Here is a 17,568-nt window from a genome sequence, read left to right as displayed (position 1 = left end):
AAAGCTTTCTATCTTGGCCTGAGAATCATGCAGGTATGTCCAAAGGCTTTTTACAACAGAAACTTTGTTCCTCAGTAAAAAGCATGCCTATCTCATGAACTGGAAAAAGAAAAGCTGTGACACAGCAGACTGGAGAAACACAAGTTCTTCCTAGTACATAAAATTCAAAGCCAAAAATTTGTATTCCCATTCCCTAAATCCCTAATCTTATAAGCAGCCAACTCTGTGTGGGGCAGTTTTAAATGCTTACGGAAGCATCATCAGGAACAGTCCACCAACATTTTTACTGCTGCCTTTTTGCCATGCAGAAAGGCCATAACAGTAATTTTATTCAGGAACAAAAGCAATTTAGAAACCCTTATTGTGGATTTCTATGGCAGGGAAAATATTCCTATTACATTCTAAAGAAAGCAACAAGTTTTATCCGACCATATGGAGGGGGACTCTTCTCTACATGGCTGAAACTGCATGGACCCCAATTGCTCTCTTTTATTTTCTTCAGCCATCTGTTACTTTATTTTTTCAAATACGCATTAAATCAAATATTCTATTAGTCAAAATCCTCCAGACTTCATAGTCACTTCTTCTGTATCAAGACAAAGCCCAGTTTTAACTGCTCAACATGAAACACTGTCAGTGCAACACCCACCGTGCGTGACTTTAGCAGTGCATTCCTGCTGACTCTCCCTTCCCTTCACCTCTTACCAGTCTGGCAAGGGACACTACCAAACTGCAGATCTCCTGTGATGCACCTATGAGTGACACAAAGCCTGCAAACCTCAGAGTCTCCTGAGTTAGGGTTCCAGCCCACCAGAATTTAGCTTCAGTATGGGTCCCTTTGGGCTAATGCATCGCTGTCCAGAGGTCTAAAAACCTCCCCCAAGGGCTTACAGAATGCAGAAGAGAAGGGAGACAGCAAATGCAGCAGGCAGGATGCCCCAGGGAACAGGGAAGAGGTGATCAGAATAAGACGGGTTAAAGAAAACTCCCAGCACCTTCTGTCAAGACTCTGACTCTGAAGAGCCATTTTCAATATGATCCTCCTATGTCAATTACCAAAAGCGATGGGGAAGAAATACATAAATAATTTCATAGCCAGATAAACTACTCGTAGTTATTTTACATGTATGTAATGTTGTGCATATAGCTGGGATTTAAGCTGCCATTTAGATAATGCAAAAACCAAACTACAACCTCATCAGTAATTCTTGGAAGAAGTCAATTTAAGACAGAGTAAGACACTGATTTTCTTTTCTTCCAAGCACAACAACATATTTGCACATTGAGTGCTTTTCATACAGTAAGAAATACTGACTGCAGTAAGCTACTATTCTTTAAGAAGTCTTCTATGCACAGGAAACTCACAATACATTCTTTAGAAGAATAATTCCCTTTCTTCTTTTCAGTTTTTAAAGCTAGACATTGGTAAGTACTATTTCCTAAGATAAATGGCCTTTAAGTTAGATGACACAAAGAAAAACAGAGAAGACAAGTTCTATTTCTTTACAAAGGCAATGCACAACCATACAAGATGCCTGACACCTATATAGCTAATCCTGTTCTTGGAAGAGTTACATTCATGTAATAATTCTGTCCTGCTAAAAAGTGGGTTGTCCCTAACCAGGGCTGTTTAGCACACAGACTTCAACATAATGAAGGCTGTAACTTTATAGGGAGTTGGAGCAGTCGGCAGTACCGTGAGTGGTGCATTCCTGAAACTCTCCTATACCAGCGTAATGTCAACAGAAAAGGCTGAGTGGTGATGTAATGTCTGAGGGCATGCCAGAGTCAAGACACTTTTTGTTTGATTCACAGGGTACAAGTTATTTCTCCCCACCCCTGCCTTTTTTAAAGCGGGCAATAAGCAGTTGAATTTAAATCTACAAGCGTTATAGAGTCTCACATTATCTGCACAGTGAAAAAAGGAATGAGCTGATAGCATTCATCACTGTGACACAGGCACCAGTTCTTCAGCAAGAAAAGCTCTTGGTCTATTTTAGTTTGGAGGGGTTTTCGTGTTTCGTAGGTTTTTGTGTGGTTTTTTTTGCTGTGGCCCATCCCTATGGCCTCTGAGGCTCCTACACTTAAAAATGCATTTGTTACCTGAAGCCCTTTAATACTTCCCATATACTCAGATCCAAGAAGATACTTTCCTTACTAGTCTAGCAACTAAAAATCCTTAGCATTTAAACAACGTTTCCCAAATTCTAACACTGACAAGAAGAATGGAAACTCCCCCAGCATCCTGACACAACTTGAGTTTCTCACACATTTTACGATTTGTACGTAAACAAACAATTGTGCACACTAGGGTAAAGCCAGTGGGAGTTAGGTGCATAAATAAACTGCCTTTAAAATTCTGGGGCTGGACACCTGTACCAGAAGGACAGATAGATTATGCTCTCACATAAGTCTCTGTAGCCAACAAAGGGAGGGGGCAGATGAAAGGTATGCTTGATCCATCTATCCTGTCTTGTCCTTCGTCCCTTCCACAGCTGTATGACTCACATGAGCGCCCAGATCACACAAATGGCATACAATTTTGAATGCATTTACCTACCAACACCAGCGCTCTCCTACAAAGGAAAGAAAAATCAGTGGCATGTGAATGCAGTCATTATGCTCATGACACAGACAAAAGACAGAGTTCTGAGAGGAGCAAATGAAGGCAATTATAAATGGGTACAAATAAAACACCAGCTAAACATTGCCTCTCAAGTTTTGGTAGTTCTAAGAAACAAGAAAAGTCTGATTGTGGCATTTCTAGGAAAAATGTTTGCATATACTGTTCGCCGATTTTCGTATCAGGTTCTCAAGGACTAGGGCAATAATTGTTTTAGACGAAAACAGCAGTTTGCAAGGACACAAAAAGAAGCAAAGCTGTTCATTCTCCAAGATCCCTGTCACTTAGCTTGTGCTACAACCCACATCTCCAAAATGCCTGCAACAACTCAACACCATCTAAGCACTTCAGAAAGTGTTAAACTAAAAAAAAAAAAAGGAAAAAAAAAATTGGGGTTAACAGGTGAATCTCTCGGACTTTTGTTCCTTGAAGCAATAACGGTATTTCATTCTTTGTTAAGAAGTTTCAATCTACTTGCATCACAGATGCTCCAGTGAAGTGTGCTGGTATGTAGATCACTGCACACCTGCTGGTAGCAGGCTTCCCTCTAGAGTGACAAGTCAGGACTTCTGGATCTGAGTCCTGTTGAGTACCCGTCACAATCTGTGGGCGCTAAAAAGACAAGACTGAGAAAATATAGTATAGCAAGCCTAACTGCCATCAACAGACAAACCAACCAAACTGTTCCCCAACTAGTAGTCTGTGTTTTATTCATGCAAAGAAGTTGTATTAATTTAACACACACACCTTGCCAAAGTAAGAATAACATATCTGATCGTTATGGGAACTTAAGTATTTAATTTCTTCAAATATAAGGGTGATCTCTAAACAAACTCCTAAATTGTGTGCTTGCAGCTCAGAATCTGTTCATTTTTGCCATACTAGAATCCAATAGCTCCACATAGAACATGGTGTCATTTACCCTCTCTGTATATTTTCACTACTGTGTTACATCAAACTTTCAAAGGCAAATACTGAGACACTAACAGTTGTGGGTTTTTAAACCCTGATAATCATAACTTACAGGAAAACTTCCTGTGAGTAAACCATTTGCCATGTATAAACTTCATAGAAAGATTAGCAAAGGCTGTAGTTCTGTGGGGAGCTGAGTCTCACGATGCTGAAAGACCACCTCTCCATCACTCACCCTCTAATCCCTTCCTTATATTGCATTCAGATGCACGCCAGAGCCCTCTGAGTGTCAATATAAGTCATTAATCCAGAAAAAGAAGTAAATGCTTCTGCCAGGTTAGGAAGTTCAATCCGTGAAAGGTCTTGCATCACCTCAGCTGGGTAAGCAAGGCCTCCGCCTTTCAGTAGTTCACTTTTTTCCCCCCCAGTGCAACTACATTCTAAGCACTGACGAGTTAAGGATATCCCTTTCTTGTTATGGTTAAAATATAGAATTGAAAAGCATCTTTATCAGATGAACTAACTGTGCAGAAAACACATAAGAGTTTTTGAACACAGGATAGTCACATTTTAAAATTACTAGGCTCTGTGTGAAGTATTAAAACCTAACTGTTTAAGACAGCTTAAAAGAGAAAAAAAAAAGTCATCATTTTAATAAATTTTAATAAAATCAAAGACAGAAAATCAGAGGTGCAATAAGTGAAAATTTCTGAACAAGCCTTCCTACCACAAGTGCCACTCATAATTTGAACACAACTTTCTATCCTTCGATCCCTTCAGATGAGCCCACACAAAGTTTAGATCCTACAAGGATCCACATTCAACTTCATCTTCCCTGTTAGCTTCTTACAGCATTATTAAGGGAATATAAATGTCTTTTGGTCTGATTTCTAACTGGTTAGTAGCATTATGTACTGCTACTTATCTGAACAGCAAGTCTGCCAAGCCAAGTTTTTAAAAAATGCAGGCTTCTGAAGTACCGCATCAACCCAACGCAAAACAGCCACATTTTTCCCATTAAAATAACACCATACCCATAAGAAAATGGCTTAGAAAGTACAACAACAGACACTAAGGCTTTTATCTAGATCTTCAGTAACAGATGAGAAGCTAAACTATCTGTCAGTGTACACAGGCTTACCCTGACTTCCAGAGGAAAAAAAATAGTCATCTTTAGGCTGCCCAAATAATGGACCACATATCACCAGGAGTTTTCTTCTGAAACAATACTTGTGTTTGCCCATTCTTTATAGTAAACCACCGTATTTTTTACAATGGTTTCATTATTGCATTTTCACACTCCTTCTGCCAAAAAATACGTAAAGACACTGCTCAAGTTCAGTGACGTAAATATACTTCCTACTTGCAGTCTGAAGGAAGCTCAACTCTGCCTCCTGCAGCAGCAGCAACAGAATTATGAACAAAATCTGACCGCAGAATTTCTATTGATGACAGCAAAAAAAAATTCAGATCTTAGTTCTATGCTATCATGCCTTCAAAATATGTATTTGTCTTTAAACAGTGTAAGTGTTTATTAAGTACAGAATCACAGAATAGTAGGGGTTGGAATCATGCAAACTGCTGTTGGTCACTTTATGTGTGACTTATTTCCTTGTGATTGGTAGTAGGAACAGAGTCCTGCCTCAGTGAAGGAACAAACTACTCCTTCCTAACCACCGTCACCACTGACAGAACACTGAACTACACAGACCTATAATCTGATCCAGTAGTATAGTACTAAAGGAGAAACATTATAATTTGAAATAAGAATCAATAACTCTATAAATCCACAAAATTTATGCTTTGTGGGATTGCCTCTACTGCATTAAGCAGCAATATTGAAATGAAAGGAAGATGCTTCCTTATCATATGTAGATAATATTGTCTACTCACAGTTCTAAACTCATATTAACTGGACCTAAAAAGACTCTACAAATATTTTTCTTGTGAATATCACTTTTCAAGTAAGTATTAGATCACATCAAACAAGTGGTAAAATTTATCACGTGCTTTCCTATATGCTTTTCTTCTTTCAGAGCTTATGTTGCAAAACAGTTCTGAGGTAAGCCTAAACGTGTCCTGCCTCCTGTTTTATCTCCTGAATCAGGAACAAAAAAAAAAAATTTCAAACTTGCAGAGATGTTTTCAAACACTCATGGTAACTCTGGAGACTCAGGACAGCATTGTTTGCTTATTACCTGATCACGATCACCTGCAAAACAGCAGCTCTTCATGGTACATGAGTTGAAGTACCCTTGGTTGTCGAACTGGAAGACAGGCAGCCGGCAGTGGATGTCATAGAGGACCGGGGGAAGGCGCCGACGCAGTGCCAGCAGCTGGGTTCCATTGCTGTTGAACCGGACACTCATGGCACTCTGAAGGGAGAGGTTTCCACCATAGCGGAGCAGCGAACTGTGAGAAGACAGAGGAACCAAGTGAGATGGGCCATGCATACGAACTGAACTCATAAAGACAAAACTGTCTCTTTAACCTTACTGAGTCATTTCAAACAAACAAGCCCAGTAAACTATAATCTTATTTAGTTTCTGCTTCAAAGCATCAACTCCTGAGCAAAACTGATTCAAAACCTGAATGACAATCAAAATGCTACGACTAGAAAGCCTTCAGCAGACTAAAGTTAAAGACTGCGAGTGGTTTTGTCAAATACATTTCCTGCATAGCAGCAACATCTCACAGAGTAGCCTCAGCCTTGTACTTCTGAGATGTCTGCATTTGAGACTGACCCTACCAGCACTCAGCTCTTTTGTTCAGCTGGTGCCTGAATCCAGCCAGTCCAAACTTTTTTCATTTCTGCTCTATAGCATGGGATGGCATTTTCTCCAATTGTAGACACTCTGACCATTATCTCACTTCTGCTTCTATTTACATTTCTACAGGGCATCAGGATGTTTGAATTCTACAACCAGTTCCAGCTGTCTTAAATAAAAGGCCACCTTATTAACAAGTTCTTGCAAGAAATGTTAAAATAAGTTACTTAGCTTATCTCAAACTTGCTTAATCTAAACATATTGCCAAGTAGGCAAGACAATTATGCTATCACATGATACTATTACTTAAAACTCTCATATGGTTGAATTAGCTGGTTTCCTTGTCCCATATAAGGCTGCACGATCAGAGCTGGAGTATTTGTATCTGTTCTTACTGACATATAAAAGACAAAGATGAAGGGTCACAAGTTTCCAGGCTCCCTCTTTAAAACAATAACTGAATATGGAATCTGTTCCATCCAGGAAGCTAAAGATAACCAAAGCATACCTGAAATTCAACTTGCATTGTATGGGCTTTCTGTTTTTTCCAAAGACTTAATTCAATCCCTGTACTTGAAATGACTGTGTGTATGGAAAGGGAGACAAAGGAGAACATTTTATCCCTTTTTTGTTCAGTGATCACTGAAACATCCTTAAGCAGTACCAGAGCTCAATCTTTTGTTAACAAGTTTTGAGCAATCCCTATCAAATCTTGTTAAGAGCTATGACTTTTATGCACGTTCTGGATCAGACAAGGCATGCCAGCACAGAATTTGCAGATTCTAGACGGAAGTTTATTCATAGATTTTAATGTGTTATACTTTCTGATGTAGCCCTCTGTCCCAACATCTGTGAAACATGAGTCACTCCACATGGATGGGAAGCCACATTCCATGCAGGCTGAAGCATGCACCATTACATGAGATACTGTAAAGTTAAAAAACTATTGTTCCTAAGCCAGAGTTAAACAAAACCAAAGACAAAACAGAAGACTCCACTATAATGCACTAGAAAATACACTGCTTACACACACACACATACACTTTGCAAACTGAACAGTCAAAGCCATGGTGCTACAAAGGAACCAGAAGTCATATTTTCAAAGCCAATTAGTTAGAACTTCAAGCTGGGCACCAAAACTTCTGAGCGCCTGTACCAGCATGAAGAGTCCTAGTCCTGCTGTCTCATGTGTGCGCATTCTCCTCCTCCTAGGCAAAGCTGCTGAGCTTCACTTAATAGTGTTTACAGGTTTTAATAAAAACATGAGAAAATTTAATACTAGACACTGTAAGCTTACAGACGAGGATTTAGGATCCCACTCATCACCCCCCTAGTTTCTCTTCATCACAATCAATAAAGTACTTAGCCAGCTCAAAATACTGAGTCAGGCAATAAAAAAAAGCATGAAGAAAAGAAAAAAAAACAAAACAAAAAAAGCCAAAACACACATTACCCCCACCCCCGATAGGTTTGTGTAAGCCAAAAATTTTTTTCTATGGAACTTTCCACTTCCTTTAGAAAAAAAAAAATCTCCCCCCCCCCCCATTAAAGGAAAAAACCCCAGCCCCAAAAAAACAACCTAAACCCCAACCCAAGAATCATGCTGAAGAAATAAATCCAGATTTTTTTTTTTTCTATGTAAGGTCGTTTTTTTATATAAAAATATATGAGTTGACCATGGATAAGTACATACATATGCACCAAACAGTCTTAATGTTACGGTGCAGCCACTGCTGTACCAAAACTAAGCCCCTCTCCTCATTACCAGTTCTCCTCCTCAATCTAAACTGCAACCCGGAATTCTCTCCTGCCTACAAGTAAGCGAGCCTACCAGATGCCCCATCCTTTCAAATCTTCAGGCAAAGTTTCCATGGTTACTATTATTATGCCCTGCCTGAAATATTTTGAGATTATATTTTATATTAATGGTAGTGTAATATTAAACTAGCTTCCATTCTGCTTACAGATGTTTTCATTAAGCTCCTATAGCAGTCAAAGCTATCAAAGAAATAACCTCTTGGAGCCGAATTCTGTATTGTGTTTCAGTAACTTTAGTGTAACAAAGCTCTGAAAGAATATTTTACTTCAGAAATTAAATGAAGTAAGAAAGGCTAGAACTTCAGAAATTATGATTGCATACACGCATAAGAAGTCTACAATTAAGGAGCTGCATAGTTAAGAATCCTCAAAAGATCCACAGCTTTGCCTACCTCATACCCTCACTCCACACGTGTAATGAACATATAGCCTGTGCAAAAAAAAAAAGCCAAAACCCAGACCCCACACTAATAAAAAAGGCAGTAGGCTGAGCTGGGCTGACAGAGAAAGAAATGCTACAACAGCCATTTGCCGTTCATACAGAAGAGCAACATGCTGATGACTTTCCCACTTGCCTCAATTCTGTCCCCAAAAATCAGACTCTGTAGCTCCAAGTGTAGCATTTTGCTGTGCTAATCACAAGACAGGGCTTTTCTGTTTTCCCCACCCTGCTGTGTCCTGCTTGCTTCCTCTCAGCCTCTTTGAAAGGGTTTGTTAAATTAACTGCAGTGTTTTCCTTTAACAAGCTATGAAAAGAGGCAGCAGGGATTTAGGTGGGGATGAAGAGAGACAAACTGACATCAAAAGCTTCAAACATCCATTTCCTGACCCAAACAGAGGAGAAATATTTGCTCTCTCTACTCCTATGAGAGAATGTCTGAGAGATATGGTCAGAAATATGAGGGGGGTGTGTGGGTATGGAGGGAATGCAGCTCATGGCTCCATCTTGGTGGAAAAGCTAGGAATCTAGTTCACAAATAGAGGACAAATGATTTGAGAAATCTCTCTTCCTCTGCCTCCTACTGCAGGCAGTGCACATGGTAGCAGTACTTAGAACTGAGGAACTGCAAAATTTCAGTACCTTTCATTAAAAAATGTAGGTGATTATAGAACAACCATGCTGATTTTAGGAAAAAAAAATAATAATTGCCCAAGATGTCTTCTGCAGTATTCCATCTCCATCAAAATCGCAGGAAAAAAGCAGTCAGCCATCTCCAAGAAAGAAGCTGGGGGAAGTTATGCTATTTTTTACAGTATTAAGCCAATAGTAATACTCATTAGTGCTAAAGAGAATGTCTGAATCAAGAAGCTCTAAAGATCTTCAAACTAATCAGAAACAGAGCTTTTGCTCTTTTTCTTTTTTTTTTTTGAGGTGGGGAGGGAAGAGGAGGGGAAGAGCTATGTTTAAGCACGTTCAGTGCTCAAATTACTATCTCCACTTTTCCGGTTGCATCGTGGTGCTGGGTCTATACCTTTAGTCAGTGCTACTTCTGGATTTTTTCACACAGGATTATGTGGAGCAGTGGACATGCTTGGATATGTTGTTCGTGTTAGAACTGCCACTTCTGCCTGCTCCTTAGTGCATGCTCCAGCAAAGGAATTTCAGAGGCACTTTCTTGCAGTTACTAAAAAGTTTACTGATGCATCAGACCAAAAGCACTACTCCCCGCTTGAAGACACAGACCATGACAGCTAGTGAGATATCTGAAGACAATCCTAAAAAGCCATCTCTGAACAAGATGGGTGCCCTTTCTGCCAGAAGCATTATCTTTATGAATCCAGACCCAGACTGCTCTGGGATTTAGTCTGCTTCCAAGTCTGGCTCACCCAGCCAGCCATGGAATGCTGATGTTGCCTACCAGGTCTGGAAGCAATAGAGAGAGAGAGATACATGCACTTCTGAGTTTTTTAAAAAGTCATCTTGTATGGAACATTACAATCCAAACACACATGCTAGAGCTAGAGGGAGGCTGAAGAGGGAGCAAACGGACAGTTATGTGCAATGTTGTCATTTCCGTAGTTGGATATGCTGCACACAAGCAGCACTCAAGTGTTAACTAAACACCAGCTCAGCCAAACAATGGAAGGTTTTCAATCCAAGAGTAGCACCACTCATGTAAAAAAACCCATTTCTACTGGCAGCTAGCGGGGGGAGGGAAGAAGTAGACTCACTGCACTCAGAATTTACAGGAAAAGTCTACACCTGAAACAAGCGTTTCCCTCTCCTCCTCTCTCCCCTTTGCTGAACAAAGAAGTTGATTCATCCTTTTCTGAAAAAAAGTCAACTGCCTGAGTGGTAACATAAGCTTAACCCAGGCTATTCAAAAGTTAGCCTGGCAACAGACAGTGGCCGATAAAACAGAGATCAGCGTCTTGGTAGAAATAAAATAAAAGCAGCATGCATGACAGCATTAAATAGAGCCATTAAATAAAAATCACTGAATAGCTTCTCTTGATAAGCTACAAATCTGACAAAGAACTCCAGTACAGACACTGTCCTTGGGAAATGAGTGTCATTTAAGAGGGAGAAGGAAGGAAGGAAGGGAGAAAGTGTTGATATCATAAACAGCAGTGTGTGAAACTAACTTAATGAAAGAATGACCTTAAAAGGAAAAAATGAATTGAATGCTCGTAACTAAAACACACAATTGCATATAACTGTGTTTGTCAGCGTTTCTGTAACCACAAAATTGAGGAACTTCTAACTGTGCAAAAAAGAACTAGAATGAAACTTGGCAAACAGAATCTTGGCCTGGAAAACGGCAGGAACGTTTGGGTTTTTATTTGGAAGAAAGTTATCCTGTGTGTGTAAAAAGACACAAAATTCTTACTTAGTCTGGAGCAAACACTTAGAAAGAGCCAAATTAACCAATAATAGAAAAGCAAGCACAAGATCAATTAACACGCACACTTTTTTTTTTTTTTTTTTTAAAAAAAGTAGATTATAAGTCTCCCAGAAATCTCAGGATAGTTTCTTTGAAAAGCAGGTAAGTCATGTCAAAGTGTATGGAGTTTCTCCACACATATTCAGAAGTGTTAACAAATGTGAAGGAAATCTATCAGTGATTTAACATTAAAAAGGTACACAAGCCATACTCAGGATTTTATTATTCCTCAGCAACATGCTCATTTTTCTAACTTCTGTCATCACTACTTCTGGTTATCTCACTACCTTTACAAGAACTCTCTTCAACAACTACATCCCCCAGAATCCTTAACAGGAAGTAAGGGGTATTTGCTTGGACTTTAAAGAATAGCCAAATAAAATAAAGCCTGCGTATTGTTAGCAAAACTAACCACCTTTGCTTTCCTTCAAAAAAAACATACAAGTAAAACCAACTCCATCCACCAAGACTGCAAAAGTAGGGAATTTAGGCTGAAGATTCTGCGTATTCAGCAAGGCGTCTTTCCTTCTGCTCTTTACTGTTAGGGTCAGGAACACGTAAGTAAGTATCACAAAATCACAGAATGGTAGGGGTTGGAAGGGACCTCTGTGGGTCATCTAGTCCAACCCCCCTGCCAAAGCAGGGTCACCTACAGCAGGCTGCACAGGACCTTGTCCAGGCGGGTCTTAAACATCTCCAGAGAAGGAGACTCCACAACCTCCCTGGGCAGCCTGTTCCAGGGCTCCGTCACCCTCAGAGGGAAGAAGTTCTTCCTTGTGTTCAGACGGAACTTCCTATGCTTCAGTTTGTGCCCGTTGCCCCTTGTCCTGTCGCTGGGCACCACTGAAAAGAGTTTGGCCCCATCCTCCTGACACCCACCCTTCAGATATTTATAAGCATTTATTAGGTCCCCTCGCAGCCTTCTCTTCTTCAAGCTGAACAAGCCCAGATCCCTCAGCCTCTCCTCGTAGGAGAGATGCTCCAGTCCCCTCATCATCCTCGCAGCCCTCTGCTGGACTCTCACCAGTAGCTCCTCATCTTTCTTGAACTGGGGAGCCCAGAACTGGACACAGTACTCCAGATGAGGCCTCACCAGAGCAGTGTAGAGGGGAAGGAGAACCTCCCTCGACCTACTGGCCACACTCCTCCTAATGAACCCCAGGTTCCCATTGGCCTTCTTGGCAGCCAGGGCACACTGCTGGCTGATGATCAACTTGTCGTTCACCAGCACTCCCAGGTCCCTCTCCGCAGAGCTGCTCTCCAGCAGGTCCGCCCCAAGCCTGTATTGGTGCATGGGGCTGTTCCTCCCCAGGTGCAGGACCCTGAAAATGAATCCCTCATCATGAATCAAGTTCTGTGCATGGCAAGCTCCAAGGTGAACAGAATCTTCACCTTTCCATCCAAACCAGGAAGGCAAACATTTATTAATTTTTTTATTAAGAGAGATTCTTATCTAACAACTGACTTCAGAATCTGGAGCCTTAAGAACATCAAACATACCAGATTTACGTACCCAGAGCAGTCAGACCTTGTAACAGCAAAGGCTTGCATGGTTTGGCCCTCACGATCTAACTGAATCACTGAACACTAATGTTGCTCCACCAGTGATTTCAGGCAGTTCTCCAGTAAGTATTTTTTCCTTTATTCCGCCTTCATTCACAGGAAAAAAACCTACAGAATTTCAGTATTTTGAGGAAGATGACAAGAGCGGAGGCATAAAGTATACTAACCTCTCCCCCACACCTATATTACTTTTATCTTTTTAGGACCTAAGGCTTATCTCTGCCATTACGGTGATTAAACAGTAGTAAATTACAACAACAAAAAAACCCTGTTTGTTTGAATATTTCACATCCTCCTCTGTCTCTGTCCAAGGTTTGTTTTGGTCTTATTAGCCCTGTTCCCAAACATTCTCACTGTCCTACAACTACCCTCACTACACATCTGAGAGTCAGCATGCACAAGAGTATCCTATTCTCACTGTCTGCTTGAATCCTCTAGGTATTACTGTAATGTAAGTAATAAATGAGATCTAGTAGACAGTAAAATAATTTTGCAGGAAAAGAAAAAAAACATTTAGCTAGATTAAAAAAAAAAGACAGTATGGAATACAAAGTAAAGAGCAACTGTCCAACAACCACATGCAAACCTCATCATTTTTCCTCCTTTTCTAATCCCTAAATTCTACGTCAGAGTCCATTATTTGGCCTGTTCAGAAACAGTACCATGTAAGATGGAGTACAGACAGAGAGAGAACACTGTTCAGCTGAATCCAGCAAAACACAAAGGAGTAGGTTCCATCAGATAACCAGACAGAGAATATGCAAATACCCAGACATGGCATGGGAAGATGACCTTTAGGCCAAATGAAGGAACAGCAGCTGTTTCTAAAACGAAGCACACACCCAAGTCAGTATAACACAAAAACCACAGATACCAGAGAATGCTACCTCATTAAAATAACCCAACTGTAGAAGCTGGTAATTCCTCCTTAGTATCCATGCAAAAGCAGTCACGTATCAACAGTGCAGTCCTACAAAGCATTTTTGCCTACGCGAGTTTCTGTGCTGCGATTCTTGTATTGCATTAGGAAAGCTGAGTAACATCAGCCACAGACTTGTTCTCGCATCCAGTAATATATACACACTCACCTCCCTTCTTTTCTCTAGCTTCATGAATTTTTAATGTACCAAAGCGACAAAAGTTGAGATTAAAGAGCAGCAACAAGAAAGTAGGCCTTTTTTTGATAGGAACAGTAGAGAGATCCAAGAAGCTCCTGCAGAAGCACAGTCCAGCCCTGAATCAGCAAAGCTTTTACCTCTGCTAGGTACAAGATGAATAGAAATCATCATGTAAAGCTAACTGAATACAACTGCACATACAACTTTGGTCTCATCAAGCTGGTTCCACCACAGTCTCCCATAGACTGATGCTTGAAAGACTAATTCCCTGGTCTTATAGTAATGTAGAATTAACATTTCAGATGTTCTCCCAGCAAATGCACTAAGAGGATCTCTCCCTTGTATCCAGTCACCAATAATGTTTTTTAAAATTCTATTTTCTTTTTTTTTTTTTTTTTAATGGTATTTCTTCTAATTCCTTTCCTCATTTCAATTCCCTCTCATTGAGATGAGGCATAAAGGCGATTAGGCCAAGGATTATATGAGCACAGATCTATTTATTTAAGAAAGCAGGCTACAAAACCTCATTAAATCTGAGTTTCTTTTGAAAAACAGATTACTATTTTATACTTTTTAAACTTGCATTGCAAGGACAATACTTTGCACTTCAGATTCTTGCTTCAGAAAGACCTGTGTGTCAGAGAGTTTCAAAACTAACACAAAGGTTAGGCATCATGAGGCTTTTGAAGTAGGCAGTATTCCCATTCCTTGATACAGTAAAAACAGAGGGCAAGAGAGGTCAATCAACAGACCTATTCACACTGAAACAAATCCAGGTTTCCTGACTTCTTGTTTACTGCACGAAGCTACTTATATTCTCAAAAATTATAAACTTGCATACCACCGCTGCTTCTGGGAGCAAGCTGGATCCCACAGAGCAAAGGGACAGCACCTAAAGTGCCTGGCCAGAAACAAACCAGGGCTACTGTGGGGATGTTTGCAGGTGTGAAAAAAGTTTATTCTTCAAATCAGAAAATCCCCATACATACCATGGAGGGCTAACTAGCTGTTGTGGGTTTGCATGGCAAAGTTTTGGTAGTAGGGGGGCTACAGGGGTGGCTTCTGGAAGCTTCCCCCATGTCCAATAGAACAAATGCCAGCCAGCTCCAAGTCGGACCTGCCGCTGGCCAAGGCCGAGCCCATCAGTGAAGATGGTAGCACCTCTGGGATAACATATTTAAGAAGAGAGCAAAGCAAACCCCCAACTGCATCAGGGCATTTTGCAGCAGGAGAGAAGAGTGAGAACTCTGCAGACACCAAGGTCAGCACAGAAGGAGGGGGAGGAGGTGCTCCAGGCGCCGGAGCAGAGATTTCCCTGCAGCCCATGGAGAAGACCGTAGGTGAGGCAGGCTGTCCCCTGCAGCCCAAGGAGGTCCACAGTGGAGCAGAGATCCACCTGCAGCCTGGGGAGGACGCCATACGGGAGCAGGGGGATGCCCAAAGAAGGCTGTGACCCCGTGGGGAGCTCGTGCTGGAGACAAAAGCCGACACTGGAGCATTTCATGGAGGACTGTCTCCCGTGGGTGTAAGCTGCAGAGACAACGTGTGATGAACTGACCGCAACCCCCATTTCCTGTCCCCCTGTGCAGCTCGGGGTGAGGGGGGGGGGGGAGGAGACAGAGAAATTCGGGAGTGAAGTTAAGCCCGGGAAGAAGGGAGGGGTGGGGGGGAAGGTGTTATTGAGATTTGGTTTTATTTCTCATTATCCTGCTTCGATTTGATTGGTGACAAATTAAACTGATTTCCCCAAGTTCAATCTGTTTTGTCCATGATGGTAATTGGTGAGTGATGTCTCCCTGCCCTTATCTTGACGCACGAGCCTTTCATCGTATTTTTTTATTCCCCTGTCCGGTTGAGCAGGGGAGTGATAGAGCAGCTTTGGTGGGCACCTGGCATCCAGCCAGGCTTAACCACAACGTCAACTGCAGCGGATAGTGTGATTTTAACTAATGAAAGTTTGAGAAAACTACTAAATCAAGACAGGAAAAGCTGAACAGAAGAGTTACCATAGCCCTATCTGAGAACAAAGAATTAAAAGCTGAACTACTAACAATACACATTTTTATCATCCAATTTGAATCTCAGTACTCCAAAACTCAGTTTCTGATCAAGAATCCTGGGGATTCTAGAGGCAAGTCAAAAATCTTTCATTTTATCATTGAAAAAAAAACTTCAAAGATCTTCAGTTTGCAGATCAGCAGACTAACCTGAATACACTCCCTACAGGAAGGATAACAGCCTAAACGTAGAAAAAGCTAACCTAAACCCTCCATCCCAAGAGGGGCTTGACAAGGTCAGGCATAAAGCAGGACTGCAAATGAGGTAAGCAATGTGTACATTTAAAAGAGAAGCTAAGTGAAAGGGCCCTTCCTATGGAACTGTCCTAGTTAATTCCGCAATAAGGACAAGACATATAGGTGGGAAAAAGAGCCTACAGGACCTGCTTCACGCACTTGAATACCAGGCAGCATTCGGCAGACTTGCACACTTAAAGTATTTCTAGATTACCTATTAGTTGGTGCTAACATCAGCAACAGAAAAGATCACTTGCTTCAGCGTAAAAAATATCTAGCAATAAATTCACCGATTTACATGTTTTGCAACTTTTGCGCAGCATTTCTGTCTTTAAAAGATAAAAAGAAAAGAAAGGGGAAAACAAAAGAAAAAGCATTAACTGGCTGAAAGTGGCAACCATAAAAAAGGAGTCCATATGCAGGAAAGTGTTCTTCCCAACAGAAGTAACACCTAAGCCATCAGCATAACTAAATCCTTAATGACTGTCAGCATCTCTCTTTGCCCAAAGTAAAAAAGGCTTCTTTTCACGAACGCACTTTTTCTTCAGCAGCCCCCTACAGAAAAGACAGAGGAGACTACCTTAGATGTTTCTAACACCAAAGAAGTAAATTTATTTTTCTAAACCTGTGGCAAACAGTCTGGAGATTTATTTATGGTTACAATGAGGAAAACAAAGCCAAAAACCATCCCCAATATACCACCCCCCAAGATGTCATTATCATTCAAACGCTCCTTCAACATATCCCAAAGATTTCCAGAAAAGAATAATTCAATCCCCATGAACTTAAGCAAGAATCAGCTCTTATACGACATTAAAAGGAACTTTCAAGAAACAGTGGAAAACAAATACGTGAAAAAAATAATTCAAAGTTTAGGCTCTGTGTTATTTGGGGCAAATATGCCAAGCTGGACCTGGTCAGGAGAGCTTCAAATTCTAGGCTGAGACACACAGATAGTTGAGCTGCCTCGGAAGCACAGAAGGAAAACAGATGAAAATGGTACATGTGTGGAATGAGTTGTATTTATGAACTACAAGAGAAAACAGTTATTTGAACTCTTTGAGGTGGTGTGGTTGACCCATACTGGTGATTAAAATTTGCTATTCTGTAACCTAGCTATATGAATTACTTTAAGCAGCATAAAGTTAGTCAAAATTCACAACAAATGGCTCAATGGGAAGGGAAAGAAACGAACTGATAAATTTCACAATGGAAAAGTGGTTACCACGATACAGGCATTTCTCCTGCACTCATTAATACAGTGCTCTGCTCACAGCAGGACTGACAAAGGCCTCCAAACAGAAAACATGCAGCACACTTTTATTGCACTGAAATAATTTAAACAGGTAGTTGCCGATTCAATGATGTAGAACTCCTCCATCTGCATGGGCTTTGACAATCCCAAAGCACACACATTAGAAGCTATTAGAATCACAAGCTTTTCCTTTACATCCAGTGTCAAAATGCAAAACAGTTGAAGAAAAACCTTAAAAAAACCTTCCAGAAGCTCAGAATTTCAGCCAACAAACCAGACAACTTGGTAACACACAGCTAAAACTAGGCAATGGCTACTTTTTAGAGTGAACC

General features: G+C 40.8%; 1 protein-coding gene across 5 annotated transcripts in view; it reads right to left on the bottom strand.

The window, feature by feature from the left end:
- The window catches only part of DCAF5 (DDB1 and CUL4 associated factor 5), an 80,093-nt gene that overhangs the window by 31,020 nt on the left and 31,505 nt on the right, over window positions 1-17,568 (bottom strand). For all 5 annotated transcript variants that reach the window (XM_075426418.1, XM_075426419.1, XM_075426422.1 and 2 more), the window contains exon 6: window positions 5,734-5,947. In XM_075426418.1, the coding sequence (XP_075282533.1) occupies window positions 5,734-5,947 (214 nt within the window). The remainder of the gene's footprint in view (window positions 1-5,733; window positions 5,948-17,568) is intronic.

Source organism: Opisthocomus hoazin, chromosome 7, assembly GCF_030867145.1.
Source record: "Opisthocomus hoazin isolate bOpiHoa1 chromosome 7, bOpiHoa1.hap1, whole genome shotgun sequence".
Lineage (NCBI taxonomy): Eukaryota > Metazoa > Chordata > Aves > Opisthocomiformes > Opisthocomidae > Opisthocomus > Opisthocomus hoazin.
The sequence above is the reverse complement of the archived record's forward strand: the minus strand, read 5'-3'. Positions and strand labels throughout refer to the sequence as shown.